At 37.4% G+C, this 19,527-nt stretch overlaps 3 protein-coding genes across 5 annotated transcripts; 1 reads left to right on the forward strand and 2 right to left on the reverse strand.

Annotated features, from left to right (window-relative positions):
• Positions 1-477: 477 nt before the first annotated feature.
• On the forward strand, positions 478-9,323 carry LOC147532630 (RAF-like serine/threonine-protein kinase PRAF). 3 transcript variants are annotated; one of them, XM_086647824.1, is made up of 6 exons: positions 505-759; positions 1,809-1,996; positions 2,623-3,086; positions 3,201-3,470; positions 4,130-4,185; positions 7,210-9,323. In XM_086647824.1, exons 3-5 carry the CDS (start codon positions 2,798-2,800, stop codon positions 4,135-4,137), a joined length of 567 nt encoding a protein of 188 aa, XP_086503950.1. In that variant the 5' UTR covers positions 505-759; positions 1,809-1,996; positions 2,623-2,797; the 3' UTR covers positions 4,138-4,185; positions 7,210-9,323. The 3 variants fall into 3 exon arrangements, with proteins under 3 accessions (XP_086503951.1, XP_086503950.1, XP_086503949.1); XM_086647825.1 differs by having other exon boundaries at positions 478-759; positions 4,130-9,323; XM_086647823.1 differs by lacking the exons at positions 4,130-4,185; positions 7,210-9,323 and having other exon boundaries at positions 3,201-3,766.
• On the reverse strand, positions 6,979-9,852 carry LOC147532631 (BTB/POZ domain-containing protein At1g67900-like). Its single transcript, XM_086647822.1, has 4 exons — positions 9,521-9,852; positions 9,352-9,421; positions 8,040-9,260; positions 6,979-7,630 (listed from the first exon to the last, which is right to left on the reverse strand). Exons 1-4 carry the CDS (start codon positions 9,577-9,579, stop codon positions 7,151-7,153), a joined length of 1,830 nt encoding a protein of 609 aa, XP_086503948.1. The 5' UTR covers positions 9,580-9,852; the 3' UTR covers positions 6,979-7,150.
• A 5,357-nt stretch (positions 9,853-15,209) lies between these two features.
• Positions 15,210-17,877, reverse strand: LOC147532632 (uncharacterized). The gene is made up of 2 exons (XM_086647826.1): positions 17,365-17,877; positions 15,210-16,792 (listed from the first exon to the last, which is right to left on the reverse strand). Exons 1-2 carry the CDS (start codon positions 17,428-17,430, stop codon positions 15,692-15,694), a joined length of 1,167 nt encoding a protein of 388 aa, XP_086503952.1. The 5' UTR covers positions 17,431-17,877; the 3' UTR covers positions 15,210-15,691.
• Positions 17,878-19,527: the final 1,650 nt, after the last annotated feature.

Below are 19,527 nucleotides of genomic sequence, written 5' to 3' on the forward strand. Positions count from 1 at the left end.
CAACAGGATTTTTATTAACAGGCATCATATAGAAATAAATCCTGATGTAATTGTAGGAAGATTTGAGTTATATAAATAGAGGTTTACTAAATAAAATTAGAATACCAATAAATAACAAGAGGTGGTTCACTAGTTTAGCATAGGTAAATATATTTAAGGTTAATTAACTTTAAAACACTACGATAAAGTATTTTAAGATGAAAAACAAAAAATATAAACTAAAAAAATAAAAAGAATCATTTTAATCAAATTCTAGATTCATGCACAGTCCAAACAAAAAGAAGTCGGACCATTTACATAAGATTACCCCCACACTTTTGGGGGTTAGAGAGTGACTGAAAACGATCCAAAAATAATATTTTGAAATCATCTGAGTGGACGACTTTAATCATCCACTTCAAATGTTAGATAAGATTTCACTTTTTTTTTTTTTGTTGAAGAAAGATAAGATTTCACTTGGTCTAAAAGTAATAAATTAGGATTTTATATAGAATATCCATTAGCATTGTTGAATGTTTCAAAAGGGAAGTATGATACTACTCTCATATACTACACTGAAGCAATTGAGTCAAAGTTCTCCCAAGCGATATGCCCCTATGACAAATCTAGCTATCGGTCATTTGGGTAAGGTTCTGATTAAAACAAACTATTTAGAATGAGGGTAATATTGTCAAGTTGTCTGTGCGGATTGCACATGTACAGTCAACACTTGCTCATTCAAGTGGTTGAAAGTGTTGACATAGACTACAAAACACTAGGGCCATGTTTGGCGCGCCGGAAAGGAATGTGATTCTCTGGAATCACATTCCCGTAACGTGTTCACTGGGAATCAGATTACTGTAGTTTGTTGTTTGGTTTGACCAGGAATGAGAATTTGATTCCTGACATATTCCTAATTAGGTGTTTAGTTCGTGTAGGAATAGGAATGTAAATATTTGTAAAATTTCACTTTTACCCTTACTTAAACATAAAATACATATCAACTTTTCTTTTTTGCATAAAATATACACATCAACTTTGTTATATATTAAAATCAACATTAATTTTTCAAATTCGTAGATATGAAATAATAACACTATACATCAACGGGTTAGAATTTTTGGGTTCTTAGTCCAAAAATCTACCCCTAAACACATATTTAGTCCCCCCTAATATTAATATAGGATTTTAAGCCAAAATAATAATTATAATTGATATTTAGTCCAAATTAGTTAAAGTATGTTTAGACTTTAAAATTACAGTATTTTCCTGTTTAAAAGTTCTTGTTTTGTTTCATAAATTACCTGTTATTTATTGTTAAAGTTTCATACTTTATTTCATGTTTTCCATACTTTATTTTATTTTTTTATATGTGTCATACATAACACGTTATTTATCAACAATGTTTCTTACAAAACGAAAAGGACTAAAACCCTATTTTTTGGGAAGATTGGACCTTAAACTTTTTTTGAACTTTATTTTGGACTTAAAACCCATGGACCCAATAGAAATTTATCTAAAATTAAATTTTGTTCATAAATTTTGTTCATAAACATAAATAGTACTTATTAATATCAGATCCTACAAAAAAATAAAATTGGTAATTCAATACTTTGTTAAGGATATATTCGTCAATAAATATTAATATGTGATTCCGGGTGAATGAGAATCACAAACCCACCTCCCCCTGGATTTATTATTACCCTTTTTTGTGGGAATCACATTCCCCGACCCACACCATTCTCGCGAGCCAAACAATGATCTGGAATGTGATTCCGGGGAATCACATTCCATTCCCACGCCATTCCTGCGCGCCAAACATGGCCTAGAGGTTCCAAGTTCTATTCTGAAAGAGGGTGGAATCCATAGTTTTTTGAACTTGGGTTATTAAAGGTGTAAATAGTGTAATAAATTTGTCGAACTTTAGACACCTTTCATTAATGTTAAACTTAGGTACAGTCGATTTCTCGGAAAAAAAATCAAGTTGCGGTTTTACCATTACCGTCAACTTAAGAGGGTAATTGAAGGAAAAGAATGGAGATTTCAGACTAATGTTTATGGAAATGGAAGTACAAGCATCCTGTGGACTGAAAAGATTATCATATAACTCGCAAAAGATGAACAATAGAAAATGATTGTGATTACGGTGATGGCGTGGTGATGGGGGTTCTGGGATTCAGTGTCGACAATTCTTCTATGATGGTGGTGGTTTTCCGGTGATGGCGGCGGTTTCCCGGTGACGGTTTTCTGGTGATGGCGACGGTTTTCCAGTGACAGCGTTGGTTTCCGGTGACAGCGGCGGTGGTTCTTTCAGTTATTTTGTCGCATTTTGAGTTTATTTGTATTAATAGTATAATAATTTCGTTATGGTCAGACCTTTAGGGTCTCCTTTCACGGATCTTTAGGATCCTTTTGTCAGACCTTTAGGGTCTCTTTTCTCGGATCTTTAGGATCCCTTGTGTCTGTGTCTAGTCCAATTTCTTTTCCTTCATGAGGCACTTTGCATTTAAAGGTATGTAACTCTCATGAAGTCTTCAGAGGAGAGAAATAACAATTATCATCCTTGTATCATTGTGATTTTATCACTTATTAATGGATATGTTTCCCTTGGATTAAAAAAAAAAAAAAAAAAAAAAAAAAGAGGGTAATTAAACCTAATTAGCTTGTCAATGGCGTGTATTAAGGTGGGAGGGGGTTAAGCTAAACTTCCCGCCAAAATATTATACAACGAGCTATTTACATCTAGGTCCCCTTGAAACTTCATAATTTAGGTAAGATCCATTTGAAACTCTATAAATTAGGTGAGAACGTTACTAAGATGAGGCTTGGAAGAACAACCACTGCCTATTCTTCTTTTTCTGTCTCGAGGAGAATCTCTTTCTCTCTCTGTACAGAACAATCCATCTTTGAATCCAAAACCCTAAAATCCATGGCGGTGGAAACCTCTATCGACAACGGCATCGTCAAAAGCAATAATTCCGTCACTACTGTTAAATTCCTCTGTAGTTATGGTGGAAAAATTCTCCCTCGTCATCCCGATGGAAAGCTCCGGTACGTCGGTGGAGAAACTAGGGTTCTCGCCATTGACCGATCATTATCTTTTGCCGGTTAGTTCATCGATTTCATCTTTCCTTTTGAAATTTTGATTTATTATGATTCAATTTCTATAGTTTTATAATTTCGAGGACGGATTTAGAGCTAGATATTTGAATTTGTTACAGAAGTTCTATTGAAACTCGGAGAATTATGTGGATCATCAGTGAATTTGAGATGTCAATTGCCGACTGAAGATTTAGATGCTTTGATTTCGATCACCTCTGATGAAGATCTATCAAATCTCATTGAGGAATATGATCGAGCAAGTAAAGTGACATCTTCTACTTTAAAGATTAGAGCATTTCTTTCGCCTCCAAAATCACTCAAAAAGATTTCTCCACCTCCGTCGGCGAAATCCTTGACTGATGTTAGATCTACATCGTCGTCTTCTCCAGGCAAGCCAGTTCATTACTGTGTCTGTCAGATCTCAAAATCGATTCAATTTCCTGCTAGAAGAAATCTTCCTTACTACGCTTGTGTTCCTCAAGGAAACCCTAGCCAGATATACTACTACCTTGTACACCACAAAAACTACTCGCGATAACACTTAATTAACATAATCAAAGAATTAAGAAGAATGAAGTTTGTTTACTGAATGATTATGTATGTATTTTCACTATATCGTTACGAAAAATGAAAATGTTAGTGTTTGATTTGTAAGTAGCTGAGTAAATGAATGCAATTATCCAAATAGATTTTGATTCCCGATGAATTTGATCGCCAATTAGCGTTTCTCTGCCGTTAGGGGTTCGTTACACCATTAATTGATCCGCCGGAAGAGTTGTTCCTTTACACCTTTTATTGATAATACAAGTGTGTTTATTTTACTGCCATGCCTGCTTATATCTTCTTGTTCTTGAATTTTGTGTGTTTGGTATAATCTTTGATTCTCTTTCATGGAAAAAACTCTATTTGTTTCCGTCATTACGTATAAATGATTCTTTTTTGGGTTCTTCATCTTAATATTTAGCCATTAGCATATGTGATTTTTCGACTTTTTTGTTATCTCTGTTTATTTTGTTGGTCTGATCCTTGTTCTTATATTAATTTGCAGGTATATAATAGGACAGAAGGATAGACCATTCAGTCAAAGTCGTTTGAAATAATCTGGTAACTCGATTTGAAAGGAAGTAATATGAAATTCAACAATTTGATTTGAATTAATCAGCAAATATATAATTCTTGTAGAAGTAATTTAAGGGGTCGAAATTTCAAAGGTCAGAGCTCCAATGGTCGAAGTCAATAGTCAAGGATCTTGGTTGCTGGACACCAGCAGCTACGTGGTGAAAAGACCTACAAGAATAAGTAGGCAAAAGAGGATTGTTAACCCTTTGGACACTGGGATGGTGCCTAGAGGGGCTCCGACAATCAAATTGGATATTTTATATGAAATGAATTGAAATAAAGTAAGGAGTAACCGGTAATCTCGTTGGAGGTTCTAGAGTTGACTCGGCTCCTAGTGTAGCAGTCGGAATTTCACTCTAGATGTACTTACTGTAGTTGGAAGGTGGCAACAATGTGAGAAGAGTTATAGAGTTGGGTGTTGCTCTTCATACCTCTGGATTAGGCTTATGCTCTGTACACCTCGAGATGAAGTTCGTGCTTGACACACCTCAAAATTATAATCGTGCTCGACGCACCTCGGAATAAAGCTCGTGATCTACGCTTACGGGTTACAATAATGGTCGAAGGATGACAACTATCTCCGGAAGATGAACTTCGAGTAACACCTATATTCGAGCAATGGATGTCAAGCAATGACTTTCTACGAACTATTGATGTAGAGTAACACTTAATCTCGCGATTTCAAAGCGAAATAGTTAGGGACCTCGAAGATCAAACGGTTGGTGAGCAAGAGAGTTGAAGAATGATTCGGGGAGAGCAACTATGATGTATTGAGCAACTGTTGCATGACAACTATCTCTGAATGATGGTTGTCAGGTAGCGGCTATCTCTGAACGATGGTTGTAGAGCACTGGCTATCTCCAAACAATGGACGTCGACTAAGGGCGATCTCTGATCAGTGAGTATTGAGTAACTTTCATCTCTGGACGATGACCAAACTTAGGAGATTAGGAGGCTAGTGAGCAAATGAGCAAGTGAGAAGAAAAGAAAGCTTGAAGAAGATGTGATATTTGTATGGAGGATTGATACCCTTCCTCTATAGAATTAGCCCTTATTTTTGGTGACATGGGTCGTCACCTTGATGCCGACCAACTAGCCGTGGGGGGTGTTACTACGACCGTACGAAGGACGGAAGGAGGTGACATCGGATCATGGCTGTTGAGCTGATCCTTATATATGAGCTAGTGTATCCCTTGCGACGGCTAAAATATTTCCTTCTTAGGGAGTCAACTATGGACGAGCTACCGACCCTTAGATGTACTCTCCCCGTTGTTCTACGATAATTACCTCGCGAAGTTCATGGGCTACGCGCGTCGAGTGTCACAAGCCTTTGATGGGCGCGGAGCACGAGTTGAATGATTGACCCTCGGATGCTCAAATAGAGCTCATGTGCTACATGTCTAGAGCACAATAGCCCCATGATGAGTGTCGAGCAGGAATGATCTATCCATTGTCTGGTGGTGGTTGTTGACACTGAGCTTGCTTACTACAATGGGTGTCGAGCACAAGTATCTGTCCATCGTTAGATGGGAGCTTTATGGGTACTTAGTTTGTGCACTATACTTGTAATTTGGTAGCTCTTAGATGGGCGTCGACCACGAGCTATCCACCCATCGCTAGGTGGGTGCTTAATGGCTACTTAGCTCGCTCACTACACATGTCATACTTAATATCCATAAGATGGGTCCAGCACGAGTTAACTACCTACAGTAAGATGAAGCTGCTTCATGGGTAGTTAGCTCGCCCACTACACGTGTCATGTACCGTAGCTTTACTATGAGTGTCGAGTACCATATCACTTATTTTAGGTATGAGCTTCATGGATTTTATCCCTACGAAGCTAATCAGTTACCTGTGTTAGGTGTCGCATCCCTCAGCCTAGAGCATGAGGTACGTAATGTGGGGATAACTCGGTAGTCCGTGGGTCATTCTTGTGTCATTCGACATGTAGCCTCTATTTCCTCAGAGCGAATAACCTCTATCCCATGTGGGGTACGTAGCCTCTTACCCATGCCTATGTAGAGTGGAAACGTAGCTGCTTGGTGGCATATGGATTTTGGTAGGTCTGCTAGGGACTGAGCCTAATTAAGGTTGGGTTTTAAGGGAGCTAGCCACCTCCATTTGGGGGAGGGCCTCAACAGGGTATGGTAGAGTAGACATGTAGCCCCTGACATTCAAGCTCAATACAGTGCGAGCTTCGACAGGCATTGTGGCCTATGAGCGATGTGGCTTATTGGCTTCGTGCTCTTTGGCTCCGTAGCCAAGGTCTGAACCCCAAGTAAGATTGGGCTTTAAGGGTTCTTCGTCTGGGCACTTTTTGCCCACAGGATTTTTTTTGTTTGATTTTAGATTTCCAATCACGTAATTGTGTTGTTTTCTTGGCCAGATTCTATACTTCTCTTTTCAAATCGGATGACTGGGAAACTGAGGAGATTTGAATCCAAATCCTCTAGTTACTGTCCGAATTTGGTTGCAGAATATTGTACCGGCGTTTTGTACTAGACCATATCCAAGCCCAAATCCCTTGGTTAGACTTCTAGTTTAGCTCGGCTCGTGTAAATGCATCAGCTGATTCCCTTCGGGAGAGAGATACTGGAATGGCGTATACTATTTGAGTATTGGACAAGAATTTCGGACTAAATTGTTGGGGTTACATGATAATTACATAAAGGATATCATTAAAACATTGATCGATAACTTCCACAATCAGATATCATTAAAACATTCACCAATTTACACTTCCACAATCTAAAAGCTTAACAGAAATTGCTCCCTTAGTGACCAATTTAGTCCATACTTGGGAAATATGATGAAAATAGAATGTAATATATAATCTACAACTTCATATCAATTTTCCAAGGAAATAATAATCGAAAGAGAAAACATTGATCGATAACTTCTTCAAGTTATCTACAAAGAAAAAAGTAAAACAAATAAGAGCAATTTTTGTTCAACTTACAGTTCTATTGAGTGACAATAACCTAGTTAACATCTTCTTTGGTCTAGCAGGAATGGAGCGAAGTGACTTCAGCTTGGGATTCCTACCGACTGGGCCAATACCATATTCATCCGGGTCTTCATCTTCTGCCAGTTTCATCCTAAGAGTTGAAAGCTTCGAATTTGGTGAATTTGACCCAGACATGCTCCGTTCTTCTTCCGCGGGCCTAGTTATCGTGGTGCTTATTTGTCTCTGAATCCTCGACGAGTCTTCATCTACCCCAAGAAGGACCTTGATATTGTTAGGCAGTTCAGTCACTATACCACCAGCCATGGAAGCTCTTGCCTGCTCAATGAAGAGAAGTTGTACCACCATTCTTAATGGGAGTAGCTCATTCTGTGCGGCAAGCATGCAAGTTTTTGTCGATAGCTTCTTGCAGTCTAGAATTCGACATAACTGCTTTCTTTCACTCTTACTGAGGTCTTTGTGTGACTGCATCATCAAACAAAAATTATTTAAATTGTGAACTATTGGGATAATCTCATATGGCCATATTGTAGTAGGGTAGGTCGTCAATTTATCAGTGTGGGAGAAAGTCTCACTTCTTGAGCGAGCTTTTGGGGTGAGAGAGGCCAAAACCACCTAACACTGGTTTCAGTGCCAAGGAAACAAGTCTCAGCCCTACGGTCTTTTGAAGTTAAAAACAATGTGAGGTGGAGATTGTGGGGATAATCCCACATTGGTTGTGGAAGGGGCAGACGGTCAGTTTATAAAAGTGAGGAAAAGCTTCCTCTCTTGAGCCAGCTTTTGGGGTGAGAGAGGCCCAAGACCACCCAACAGGCCAACACTGGTATTAGATCCACGAAAAGTTTCAATATATAAGAAAGATGGTAATATTTACCTTGAGATAAATGTCAATAGCCTTGTAAAGATCATCATGATCAGGTCTTGCAAAATCAGGTATTGACTCTGCTAGTCCAATCATCTTCAACAAGCCTAAATTAGGATCTCGAGCGATCTCGTGAAGATACTTATCTGCAAGCTTTGCCACCTTTAGTTTCGAACTATGTGACGCTGAAGAAGACCTCTTAATATCATTAAAATCAAAATCGAAATTCTCTGCAGATCTTGATCTCCTGTGAAACCTCTCCCTGTTTCTTGGTGGACTCGTCGGTGGGCTTTGCGTTTGTAGCATGAATTGTTCCAGTATAGTCATGACTATATCGACATCATACTTTGGCCCGTTCACCGATATAGAAGGAATCAATAGATCACTTACTTTTGCTTCTTCCAATTGAATTCCTACTCTTTTAGCCAACTCCATTTTTGAAGAAAATGAAGCACCAAGAACAATTCCAGCCTTTAAGAGTTTAAGCAAGAACCCACATGAAACACAACCTTTTTCCATTGGTAGTAAACTTACTATAGATTCGAGTAGAGACCGATATTTTGATTTAATCTCTTCAATGGATTCCGAATCATCTTGTGGTTCGATCATCCCTTCTTTAGATATAGTATTAGGTAACCATCGAGAAACGTAAACTTGAAGGGCCTTTCCTATTATATTTGCAGGCATATTTCCGACCGATTTAATTGCCACAATTGTTCTCCAGTATAGGTCTATACCGAATTCAGCAATATCTTCTGCCCACCACCCATGGGAACCAAGTTCATCTCTTCCCACTTTGGAGGAACTATTTAATACATTCGGGTTCGATGGAAAAGATAGAATTCCTAATGCAATTGCATCGATGCATCGACTTTTAATTCCAAGATCTTCGGACAAAGAAGGGAACAATTTTGTACTCTGTAGTGTTAAAAGTGAATCTTTCCACCCTCTAAGAATGCAAGAATCCAAGAAAGCTTCAAGCTTACTTATTAAATTTCCTTTCTCCACATCCTCTCTCATCTCTAGGTACTCCGCAGCACATCGAACCGATACAATGTTAAGAGCACTAAGGGTTATCGTAATGCCATAGCAGAACTTAACACAGATTTCGAAAGCTTCAATTGCACAAGGGAAATCAACAAGTTCAATTACTAGTTCTTGAGATGATTTTGGTGAATTCGAAAACTCCGAACATAACCGTTGTAAATGAAACGACTTTGATAGTAGAGGAAACTGTATAATAAGAAAATGAAGTATAAATTAATGTCATGAATAAAACATCTTAATATCGAAAAATTCGAAAAATGGGTAATCTGAATTTTACCTTGTGAAGCAAATACTTGGTTCCTTCAACTATAATTATGATATCAGTAGAGACTTCTCTGTTTATAGACCTATATATATAGAGTGAGAGATATGAAAATAAGGTTTCCATTCGTATAAACCCAAAAACAAACTTTTAAAGGAAAACCAGTAATGTTTGTAAAATTTACCTTATATCCCCATTAGTATAGAAAGTATCAGGTCTAGATCCAAGCTTCATAAACTTCATTTTCAGCTTTAATATTCTATTAATGGAGAATTGAAGCTTTCATATATATATATATATAATTGAAGTAGAATTTGGTAAAAAATTTGATGACCCAGATGATCAAATGATCATATTGGATAGATCAAAATTGAAAAACCCATTTTGAATTGAGGTTAGAAAGATCAAATAAAGATGGCAACTATTTGAGTTTCTTCTTCTTGTTTCTTGTTGTTTTATTGATGTTTGAACTAAATACTGACAATAACGTAATACTGGTGAAGCTTCCCCACGCGTGCCTGAAAGAAGGGTTTTTAGGTATTTTAGTAATAGGATAAGGGTACTTATGGAAATAAGGGATGTTAAATGCGGGAAGAAGAGACAACGTGATCCACGAGCTGTACGGGTCCACCTTCAAATGCCAGCCACTTAGGGTTCTGATTGACCCATTAATGTTCATGTGGACCTCTCTCTCTCTCTCTCCCTATAGGTGATTGATTCTCCAAAGATAGTGGTGTCACAATCCACCAATGGATCTTCACAATACTACTTAAATCTTCACATGTTAGTGTACCCGTTGGACACTTATTCTGCAACACGAAAATCTGTCTCATGAAAGTGCAAATTTAAGATTTATTAGACGTGAATGTAAAATAATGTAGACTTAGATTAGATTAGATGAACTTTAGACATCTTAAGATGACCTTTAAAGATGTATATAGCTTTTAGGACTCAAGTCAGACGGTTATAGTGGTACACGATGAAGATGAAATAAAAGAACAAACACCTTCATTATTAGACTCTAAACCAGATTTGATTGGCCAATCTCATAAAGATCTGTCACTTCTTAGTGTAGTGGTTGGATGCCCATTCTATATCAGGTTCAAGTCAGTTATAATAGTACATGGTTAAGATGAACAGAAGATAAAGAACAAACATCTTCATTTGTAGACTCTATTATCAAAATTGTATTCCCCAAAGCAACCCCACATAAAATAATGTTACTTTTCTCTGCCCTAAAAGATTTTTCAACTCTTCTTTTCCAAATAGATTGATCAACTTGCATCGTACTGACAGATCTATACACTCAATCTTTAAATGATACCTTCATCCTTTGGGTCCCCTAGTCATCACCATTTTTGTTGGTAAGTACTGCATGTTCTTCAGAATTAGTGCTTAGTTGTTCAGCATTGACTTTTTTTTTTTGTGTTATATCAGACAACTTAACAAGCTTAGTTGGCCTTGTAATATTAGTATTCATTATGATTTCGATTCTAGAACTACACTTATTAGTAGTAGTTTGCAAGTACCATTCTCACCCAAAACACAACCTTGTGACCCATTGCCCGGACAATTTGTTTGATCCAAACCTAACCTATGGCTGGCGTATTATAGGATGGGCCAAACATCGCCTCTTGTTAAGAGCGTGGAGAGCCTACTTCTTCATCGGTCCCGTGGGGTACTGGGGTTAGCCAATTTTTCTACCCAAACACCATTTTTGCCCAAAACATTCACATTTTAAAGAGAAAATGAGGATGAGAAGTTTCCTCTACCTGATCTAGATGAAACTACTGCAGGGTTAAAACTAAACATTCGCTTAATGTAATGATTATACCATATGAAAATACGTCTAAAAAATAATATCTTTGTACTAAACAAATGAGTTGGAAATGATTTTATTTTTCATTGTTTTTCCCTTGATAAAGTAAGAGAAACGAAATTGATTGTATGACGACGATGATCCAAATTTTTTATTCTTTTATCTTTTAATTAGTTATTATATTTAAAACTAAAATAAATAAAATAACATATGATTTTTATGCAGGAGTTCAATGTACATACATGATTACATGAGTATATGTATATATTTTAATTATAATATGAGTATTGATGAGCAATTATTTGATTAAGATACATGCATGCATCAAGTTATGGAACAAAGCAATGATATTCATGTGATGAGCCTCATTAATCATAGACTCCACATTTTATTACTCCAATAGAGTAATTGAGGGGTAGCACGTCTGTGCTAATGTCTAAATGGGAATGCTTCAGTTCAATTTAGGTATTCTTAGTAAAAAAAAAAAAATGTAATTCTAGCGTTGATAAGTTAGCCAAATGGACCGGAGAAGCCTATAGAGAGGGGGCATGGAGCCATGGACGGAGGAGGTCCTACCCCCCTTTCGCATTTGTACAGTATTCAAAATATCTGTTTGTAGTTCTATCAATTACAGTATCTTTTAACAAAGTGAAAACAAGTTTCGAAAAAAAAAAAAAAACAAGGAAGGACAATTCCCCCCATTGCCAAAAAAGTTTCAAACAAATAACTCTGGTGTTCTTAGTCATAGACAATGGACCAAACCAAGATGGATGAGATTTGGACGGTCCCTTCAACACTCCTTTTGTTTGAAGGGCTCAACATAGTAAAGGCCCATTAGGCCTAATAAGGACCGTATCTTAATATTGATGGGCTGTGATCTTATAGTTCCACAATCTTTGGGAAATCTTAAATACACAAGAGAAATCTAGTAGGATACTCTGTTTAGATTAATTTCATGTACAATGTGTTGAAAAAATCATATAAAGGGAACTTCTTCTATGGGCCCTCTCTGTTTAGATTAATATGGAAAAGGGCCACCCTCGAAATAATAGTGAGCGCCTATAGAACTTCCCCTACTATAGATTATTCATGGGTAAGAACCTCTGAGTAGGGCTTGGAAAAAAGTGAAAAATCCAAAAGTCCTTATGGACACCTGAGTTTGTTCGGGCACATAGTGACATAGACACCTAAGGTGTCGTTTGGCAACCAGAAGTAGAAGTACTTTTGCTTGTAGTAGAAGTTCTTTTGCTTTAAAAAAGTAAAAAAAATTTAAAAGTATATTTGGCAAAAATGTTACTTATAAGTAAAAAAGTCAAAAAGTTAGTTTGGTAACTCAATTTACTTTTGATAACTTTATTTTTCTTTCTCATAGAGATACTTGATTTTAATTTGGATTTACTCAAGATTTCCACGATTAGTCTTGTAGACGAAGTAGTGGTGATATTGGTAGTAGTGGTGGTGCTAGAAGGTATGGTTATGGGTTGTGGTGGTAGAGAGGTTTGATGGTGGTGGTGGTAGAGAGGTTTGATGGTGGTGGTGGTAGAGAGGTATAATGGTGGCATCGGTGGTGGTGGAGGTATGATGGTGACGATGGTGGTGGAAGTACGGTGGTGGTGGTGATGGTGGAAGTACGGTGGTGGTGATGGTGGAAATACGGTGGTGGCGGTGGATAAGGTATGTGAGTGATAGTGACGGAGTTATGGTGGTGGTGGAGGTATGATAGTGGCGATGGTGGTGGTGAAAGTACGGTGGTGGTAACAGTGGAAATACGTTGGTGGTGGTGGATAAGGTATGTGAATGATAGTGACGGAGTTATGGTGGTGGTGGTATGGTGATGGTGGTAAAGGTGGTGGATAAGATATGTAGGTGGTACTGATGGAGGTACCGTGGTGGTGGTGAAGGTATGGTGGTGGTGGCGGTGGCGGTGAAGGTACGGTGGTGGTGGTGGTGAAGGTATCGTGGTGGTGGTGAAGGTACAATATAGTGGTGGTGGTGGTGGAGCTACAAGGTGGTTGTTGTCGAGGTGTGGTGGTGTATAGTGGTGGTACGAAGGTGGTGGTGGTGGTGGTACGAAGGTGGTGGTTAAGGTGTGGTGGTGCTAGTTGAGGTAAGGTGGTGGTGAGGGTAGAATGGTATGGTAGAAGTTTAGTTGTGGTAGTGGAATTGAGATAGACAAAAAAAATTCGTCAAGTAAAATTTATGCATGTCTTAAAAAAAAAATTACTTTACTTTGAAGTCAAAAGCTAAAAATTTTAACTTCTAGAAAAAGTCAAATTTTAACTTAAATGAAGTCGATAATTTTTGCGTACCAAACTAACTTTTTGACTTTTCTACTTAAATAAGCAAAAAAGTAACTTATTTTAGTGTTGCCAAACGACACCTAAAACCACTGTGACATAGACACCCAAAACCACTGTGACATAGACACCCAAAACCCGAAGGTGGTTCCAACCCAACTGTGCCAACTCCAAGTAAAAGTAAAAGGGTCGTGCTCAGATTTTAAAGTGATACCTGACATCCCGCGTGACCAAATGAATAGAGGGCGGATATAAGTGGTTTAATCCCACATTGTAAGCGAAATCACGTGTTTGGATGATACTCATTCATAATGGCCGAACTTCTCATCAAAATTTCATTAGGCTCAAGTGACTTACTGGCCTTCGGTATCGATGTGTACATGTCGACGCCTTCTCAAGGTGCCCTTACTTGAGTAGTCCGTAATAGTGCCCTCTTTTTAGAGAGTGTAAACTCAAGCCTGAACCACCTGGTATCCAACAAGTAAAGCCAAGGGATTTGACGGGCTTCGGTGGATGTTGTACACTAGAATGTTTAAAATTATCCATCCGAATTCGCCCAATAACCCTAATAGACATAAAATTACGGAACCCGGCCCAATGACCGAGTACATCCGAGCCCACCCAACCCGGATTCCCACCCACTACTTGTGGGACAACATTCAGATGGGATTTGTGAAGGCGCTAATGCTTGCTCGAGGTTACATTGTTACAGATATGAAATTTTTTATGGTTCCCTTTTTTTATGCTTGTATATGAAAATCTCGTTCGAACATCTCTAGCCTAAGTGCTTCACTCTAGCCTAAGAGCATCTCCAATGGGACACTTAACAAACACTCTAAAAATCCTAAGTGTCAAGGGTCAAAAGAGATTCTCTTTTCTAGATGTCAATATAAAGACACTCTAATTTTTGTTGGTCTCCAATGGAGATCTCTAAGGACTCCATAAGTAATACACATGTCCCTCTTTAATTCAATAGATAAAAAGTAGTTGAAAAGTAAGGGTTTCTATTGGTTGGAATATTAAAGTAACACTTAGAGAGTCTCAAGTAGACACTCTCATTTTAGAGTTTCTCTCTCTAGACACTCTATAATAAATGTGTCCACCTCACATTAGAGTGTCTAACAAGGTGTTCCATTGGAGATGATTTTTTAACAAAAACTCTCAAAAATCAAATGTGGCACTCTAAGTGTTAGAGATTGAGTGTCCCATTGGAGATGCTCTAAGTGCTTCTGTAACTCCAGAACCCATCCATCTCGATACCAATCACATTGTCCCTGATTAAAGCACCGACTCACCGAGCCTGCACTGGACCAGTTGGACTTGTTGATGGTTTACTTTCCTACTCTATGTTAGAACATCTCTGACCTAGGTGTTTCTGTCACATCATGGATAGACAACCCAAATGCCAGCCAATTGTCCTTGAATTAGGCACCACCCCACTACATGATTTATTCGTTGCTCGAGTTCTAGACCATCACAGACTTCTCCACTCGACTTAACTGGGAGTTAGACCCACCCTAAGACGTAGCCATTAATACAAGGTTCCACCTAATAGCCCAAATCAATTAGGTCTTCCTAAGACATCTGGGACTAAGAGGAATAACCTTAGCAACCCAAACTACAAAATAAGCCCCAAACCAGAAATATTTAATTTTCACTCTGAAACTCAAGCTAGAAAAATGAAAGATAAACCAATTTCCAAATTCGATTGCGAAATGTAACAGCAGTGATTATATCACATAAAACTGTAAGAAATATCAGTAAAAGTAATAGCTTCGGCATCACCAAAGGAAATATCAGAAAGTAATGGATAGTACAACTTTTTTACAAGCATATAAGCAAGGCCTTGTTTTGTTGCAAATATAATCAAGACCTTAAAAAGACAACTATATGACTATATCCTTTATAACGAAACAAAATTCCTAGAATAAAAACGGCAACGAAACCTCATTCTATTCTTCCTGTTCTTCGTTTTCGTTTTTTGCATTTCAGGGTTTCAAGTTGTACCAACAAGACACGGTGACATGGAGTGACTTTCTCCCCGAAGATCATTATGTTCGGAGAAATCTTCCTCTACTTTAGATGAAACCCATATTTAAATCTATCTCTAAAGAATGATCTAAAATTTAGTTGGATTATATGATATTTGTATGTAGTACGCACACGGAAATCATCCAGCATCTGTCCAACTATTACCAAAGCGGTCAAAACGCTGTACCTCCAGTAGGTGTTGAACTCGTTAGCCACTTTCTCTTTTGCAGTTACCTGGTAAGAGATACTTAAACTCTTCGGCATTGTTCAAAAGATAGGCTGGCAGATGAACAGCAGAGAAAGAACGAGGGATGGGTCCCAACTTTCCTATGATTTCCTTGAATGTGTACTCTTCAGGAAGCATGTCGAAAAGATCTGCTCCTTTGCAGATTATATCTTGAATTCTTTGAGGATCAAGAAAGTACTTGTATTTAACTCGATCATTATGACTATAAGCTTTCATCTTAAATATAAAATCGCTAACATGACGGAAACAAAAACTGCAATGCCATCCTGCATCTGATAAGAGAATATCATTCTGCCGGTAATGGGCGTACCTTGTTTTACCTGGCTTGTATTGATGAATCGAAGCTCTCCAGCTCTTGTTATCTACAGGAAACTCGAAAGAATACAAGTAATTCTTGAGTTGAAGATGAAGAATTTGAGGAATATTATCACACCATCTCAAGAGATTAATTGTGTGACCACTTGGTATCTCGTCAACATCTGACATTATCAATAAGTCATCCTCTGTTATACCCGCAATTCTCAAGAGGTGATCTAGGGCTACGCGTTGATAAGCTTCTTCAACGAATGGGTTCTCCCCTTTCCTAAACCTTCCTCCAATTGTTCCATAAGTTAACCGAGGCTCAGCAAACTTGAATTGGCTTCTATGGTTGGAGAAAAAGAAAGGTTTGGGTATTCCAGTAAACGTCGAGTTCACTTCAAGAAGTACAAATTGTGTAACATATGGGTATAATTCTTGCCATCTAACGGTAAGAATATCAATCTCGTTATTAAACAACACAGCATCAAAAACACGTCTCGGGGATTCACGAATTCCCCATCCATGAAGCTTGCAGAGATTCTCCATCGATACGTTTTCGTGGTAATAGTGTGGTATTTCATTGAAGGGTTTCGGTGGTTTCTCCCATATTGGTCGAAGAAAGTACGTAATCTTCTGCCCGTGCATATATATACCAAAGGAGATTGTCGGAATAAGAACAAATAAAAGGATGCAAGTTCTCAAATCCAAACCTCTAAGAACACAACGAAGCCTCGACATGCTTAGAGCCGGTCCACTTATTTCCTGCATATTCGTAAAACATAAACTTTTCTAAGATACCCAGAATGGAATCAGCATAAAAGAGATCACATAGAACATAAATATCGAATTTATTAACCCAAGGGAAAAGGGAGAATTGAATTTTGAATCAATTCTGATTCTTATTCAACTTTTAGAATCCAAAAAATCATATATTATGCTTTTCACATGAAAAAATGAACTTTTTTCTTTTACCCTTTTGAGTTGCATAAAAATACTTAATACCCTCAAAACCACAAAATTCATTGATTATCTTCACTATATTATCATCCCTTTTATTGTTCTCAAATCTTCATCATAATAAAGGGGAATTAAAATCACAAACCACTCAAAATCAAAATTTGGGGTAAAATAACATCCAGCAATAATCCTCAAGGTTCAGAATCTCTCAGATTAAAACTAATCAAAAGTGTTAGAAATTCTAGAGAGAGAACAAAACAAATCATCACATTTGGAGATTAAATAAGAACAATTCAGTATTGAATGTATTCAGCAGGAAAACAACCCCAAATCATCAAAATTAGTATAAAATTGAAAAGGTTTTAAGAAAAAATTACCTCCCCACAAATTTCTTCACATATATCATCAGTTTTCTTATACCCTCCTCCTCCTTCAGGCATCATGAACACCTAATACAAAAATCTATCTCCTTTTAATCCTCTCTCTCTCTTTCTCTCTTTTCTCTCTCAATCAAATCGTTCAAATCAAAGATGAAACTTCGAATTTAGAGAGGACGACCCACACACTTTTACAATTCGATGGACTGAAAACCCTAAGATTTCGTAGGGTGATCGTCGGCCACGCTCTCTCTCTCTCAATCTCAAACGACAATTATAGCCGTTTGGTTTTTGGCCATTGAAGAGATATTTTCTTTCTTCATTTCACAAATAAGTGACTCCCAAACACTCTCTTATTTATAACAAACATGTACTTGTTACTATCGAAATCCCTTTTATTACCCTAACAAAAAAGTTAAAATATTAAATGTACTACTAAAACATTCGATTTTTGTACCAATTTTAGAAAAAAAGTTCTCTATATCACTATGATAATTTTGGAACCCCCTCAAATTCCCGATTTGAAGTTAATTGACATTACACATATTTGTTTCAGACGATCTGTATATAGTTTACACCCTACTCGTATCGCTTACTCATATTATACTATTAATTAACAAGGGTGACTCTAAATGCACCGTCCTAAAAGGCTGTTAGTGGGTGTCCATTTCGTCGACTCGGGTCAATGATCATTGACCCGAGGTCTCTATAAGCACCCGGTCAACTAATTTTGGTAAAGTTCACCTCCATTTTTTTCTTTTATATTCTTCTTCCAAAACAAAATTCATTTTTCTTCCAAAATAAAATCCTAGGTTGTGAACTACTACCGACATTCTCCGACAGCGGCATCGACACCTACCGACGGCCATTTAAATAAACAGAACCATCAATCTGAGTGAGATATTCATCTTTCAACTGTGTTATATCATCTTTTTAAAAGAAGTAAGGGTCCACTATCATCCATACTCTTAAGTCCCGGATCAACTGATCCGTTTTGTCCTCTTAGGTCCCGGATAAGTTTATTTGTTTGGTCCTCTTAGGTCCCGGATTAGCTGATCCGGTTGGTCCTCTTAGGTCTCGAATCAACTGATCGGTTTGGTCCTCTTAGATTTCGGACTGGTCCAGTCCCTCCGATAGATTTTTAGGGCAAATTAAAATGTTCATCTTTCATCACTATCCGTCTTCACCAAATGATTGTTGATTCTAACACTTAGAGAGTGAAAGGACTTATTGAGAGCAAAATTTGAGAGAGATTCGTGAGATTATGAGCAATTTGACGAGGAGAGGTTCAGTTCCTCCAAGGTTTAGAGAGAGAAAATCTCGGTTTGGGAATTTCGTCTGGTTTTGTGAGAAACGAATGGAGGCGTTAGGGTTAAATCATTTGGACCGGTGCTTACAGATTTGGACGGTGCTAATAGAGAAAAGAGTTGTTGGGCCTGGTGCTAATATGGTCGCTCGGTAACAACTGTTTGGCTCGGTGCTTATAGAAGCACCCAATTAACAAGACTTGCTCAAACCTAGAAGACGATGATATACATGGAAAATTCGATCTATTGTGCTTGATATTAAAAATAATATGACACTTCTCAATAAGTGTAGTTTTGCTTATTGTCCGAGAAATGCGAATAAAGTCGCATATTTGCTAGCTAATTCTTATACTAGAAACAATTCTGACACACCTAGTGTATTGATTACGGTTCTTGAGAATATTGTATGTCAGTCGGAGACAGATAAATCCAACATTTCTTTGATTTGAGATTTAATAAAATTAGACAGAACCTATTTTCATCAAAAAACAAGAGTGTCAGGTTAAAAATGTTATTTTGTAATATTTTTTTTATTTAATTTTTAATTTTAAAATTACAATCCACTATTTTTTTTTTTTTTGATGGACAATTACAATCCGCTATCTTTCAACAAAAAAAAAAAATTACAATCCACTATAGATTTAAAAGTTAGAAAGGGGAAAAGAAGAGAAGGCAATTTAGTCAATTTTAAGTTGTGGATAGCAGAAGTGCATAACGTATTGAGGGTCAAGTCAATAATTCATTTATCTTAACAAAAAAAAAAGTCAATAATTCGTTTGAGTCCATAGCTCTCCATTAAAAGACTTTCAAATAAGTGGTCATTGACTTCTAAACAAAATATCTAGGGAAACAAACT

The sequence above is a fragment of the Eschscholzia californica genome, unplaced genomic scaffold (assembly GCF_041429995.1).
Source record: "Eschscholzia californica isolate CP2 unplaced genomic scaffold, dmEscCali1.0.p SCAF_6, whole genome shotgun sequence".
NCBI lineage: Eukaryota > Viridiplantae > Streptophyta > Magnoliopsida > Ranunculales > Papaveraceae > Eschscholzia > Eschscholzia californica.

Excerpts from the sequence above, each read along its gene's own strand:
- LOC147532630 (XM_086647823.1), top strand. The coding sequence starts at position 2,798 with ATGAGGCTTGGAAGAACAACCACTGCCTATTCTTCTTTTTCTGTCTCG. Across the intron at positions 3,087-3,200 it reads CCGATCATTATCTTTTGCCG|AAGTTCTATTGAAACTCGGA; the intron begins GTTAGTTCATCG and ends AATTTGTTACAG.
- LOC147532631 (XM_086647822.1), bottom strand. The coding sequence starts at position 9,579 with ATGAAGTTTATGAAGCTTGGATCTAGACCTGATACTTTCTATACTAAT. Across the intron at positions 9,422-9,520 it reads TATACTAATGGGGATATAAG|GTCTATAAACAGAGAAGTCT; the intron begins GTAAATTTTACA and ends CTATATATATAG. Across the intron at positions 9,261-9,351 it reads CCAAGTATTTGCTTCACAAG|TTTCCTCTACTATCAAAGTC; the intron begins GTAAAATTCAGA and ends CTTATTATACAG.
- LOC147532632 (XM_086647826.1), bottom strand. The coding sequence starts at position 17,430 with ATGATGCCTGAAGGAGGAGGAGGGTATAAGAAAACTGATGATATATGT. Across the intron at positions 16,793-17,364 it reads GTGAAGAAATTTGTGGGGAG|GAAATAAGTGGACCGGCTCT; the intron begins GTAATTTTTTCT and ends ACGAATATGCAG.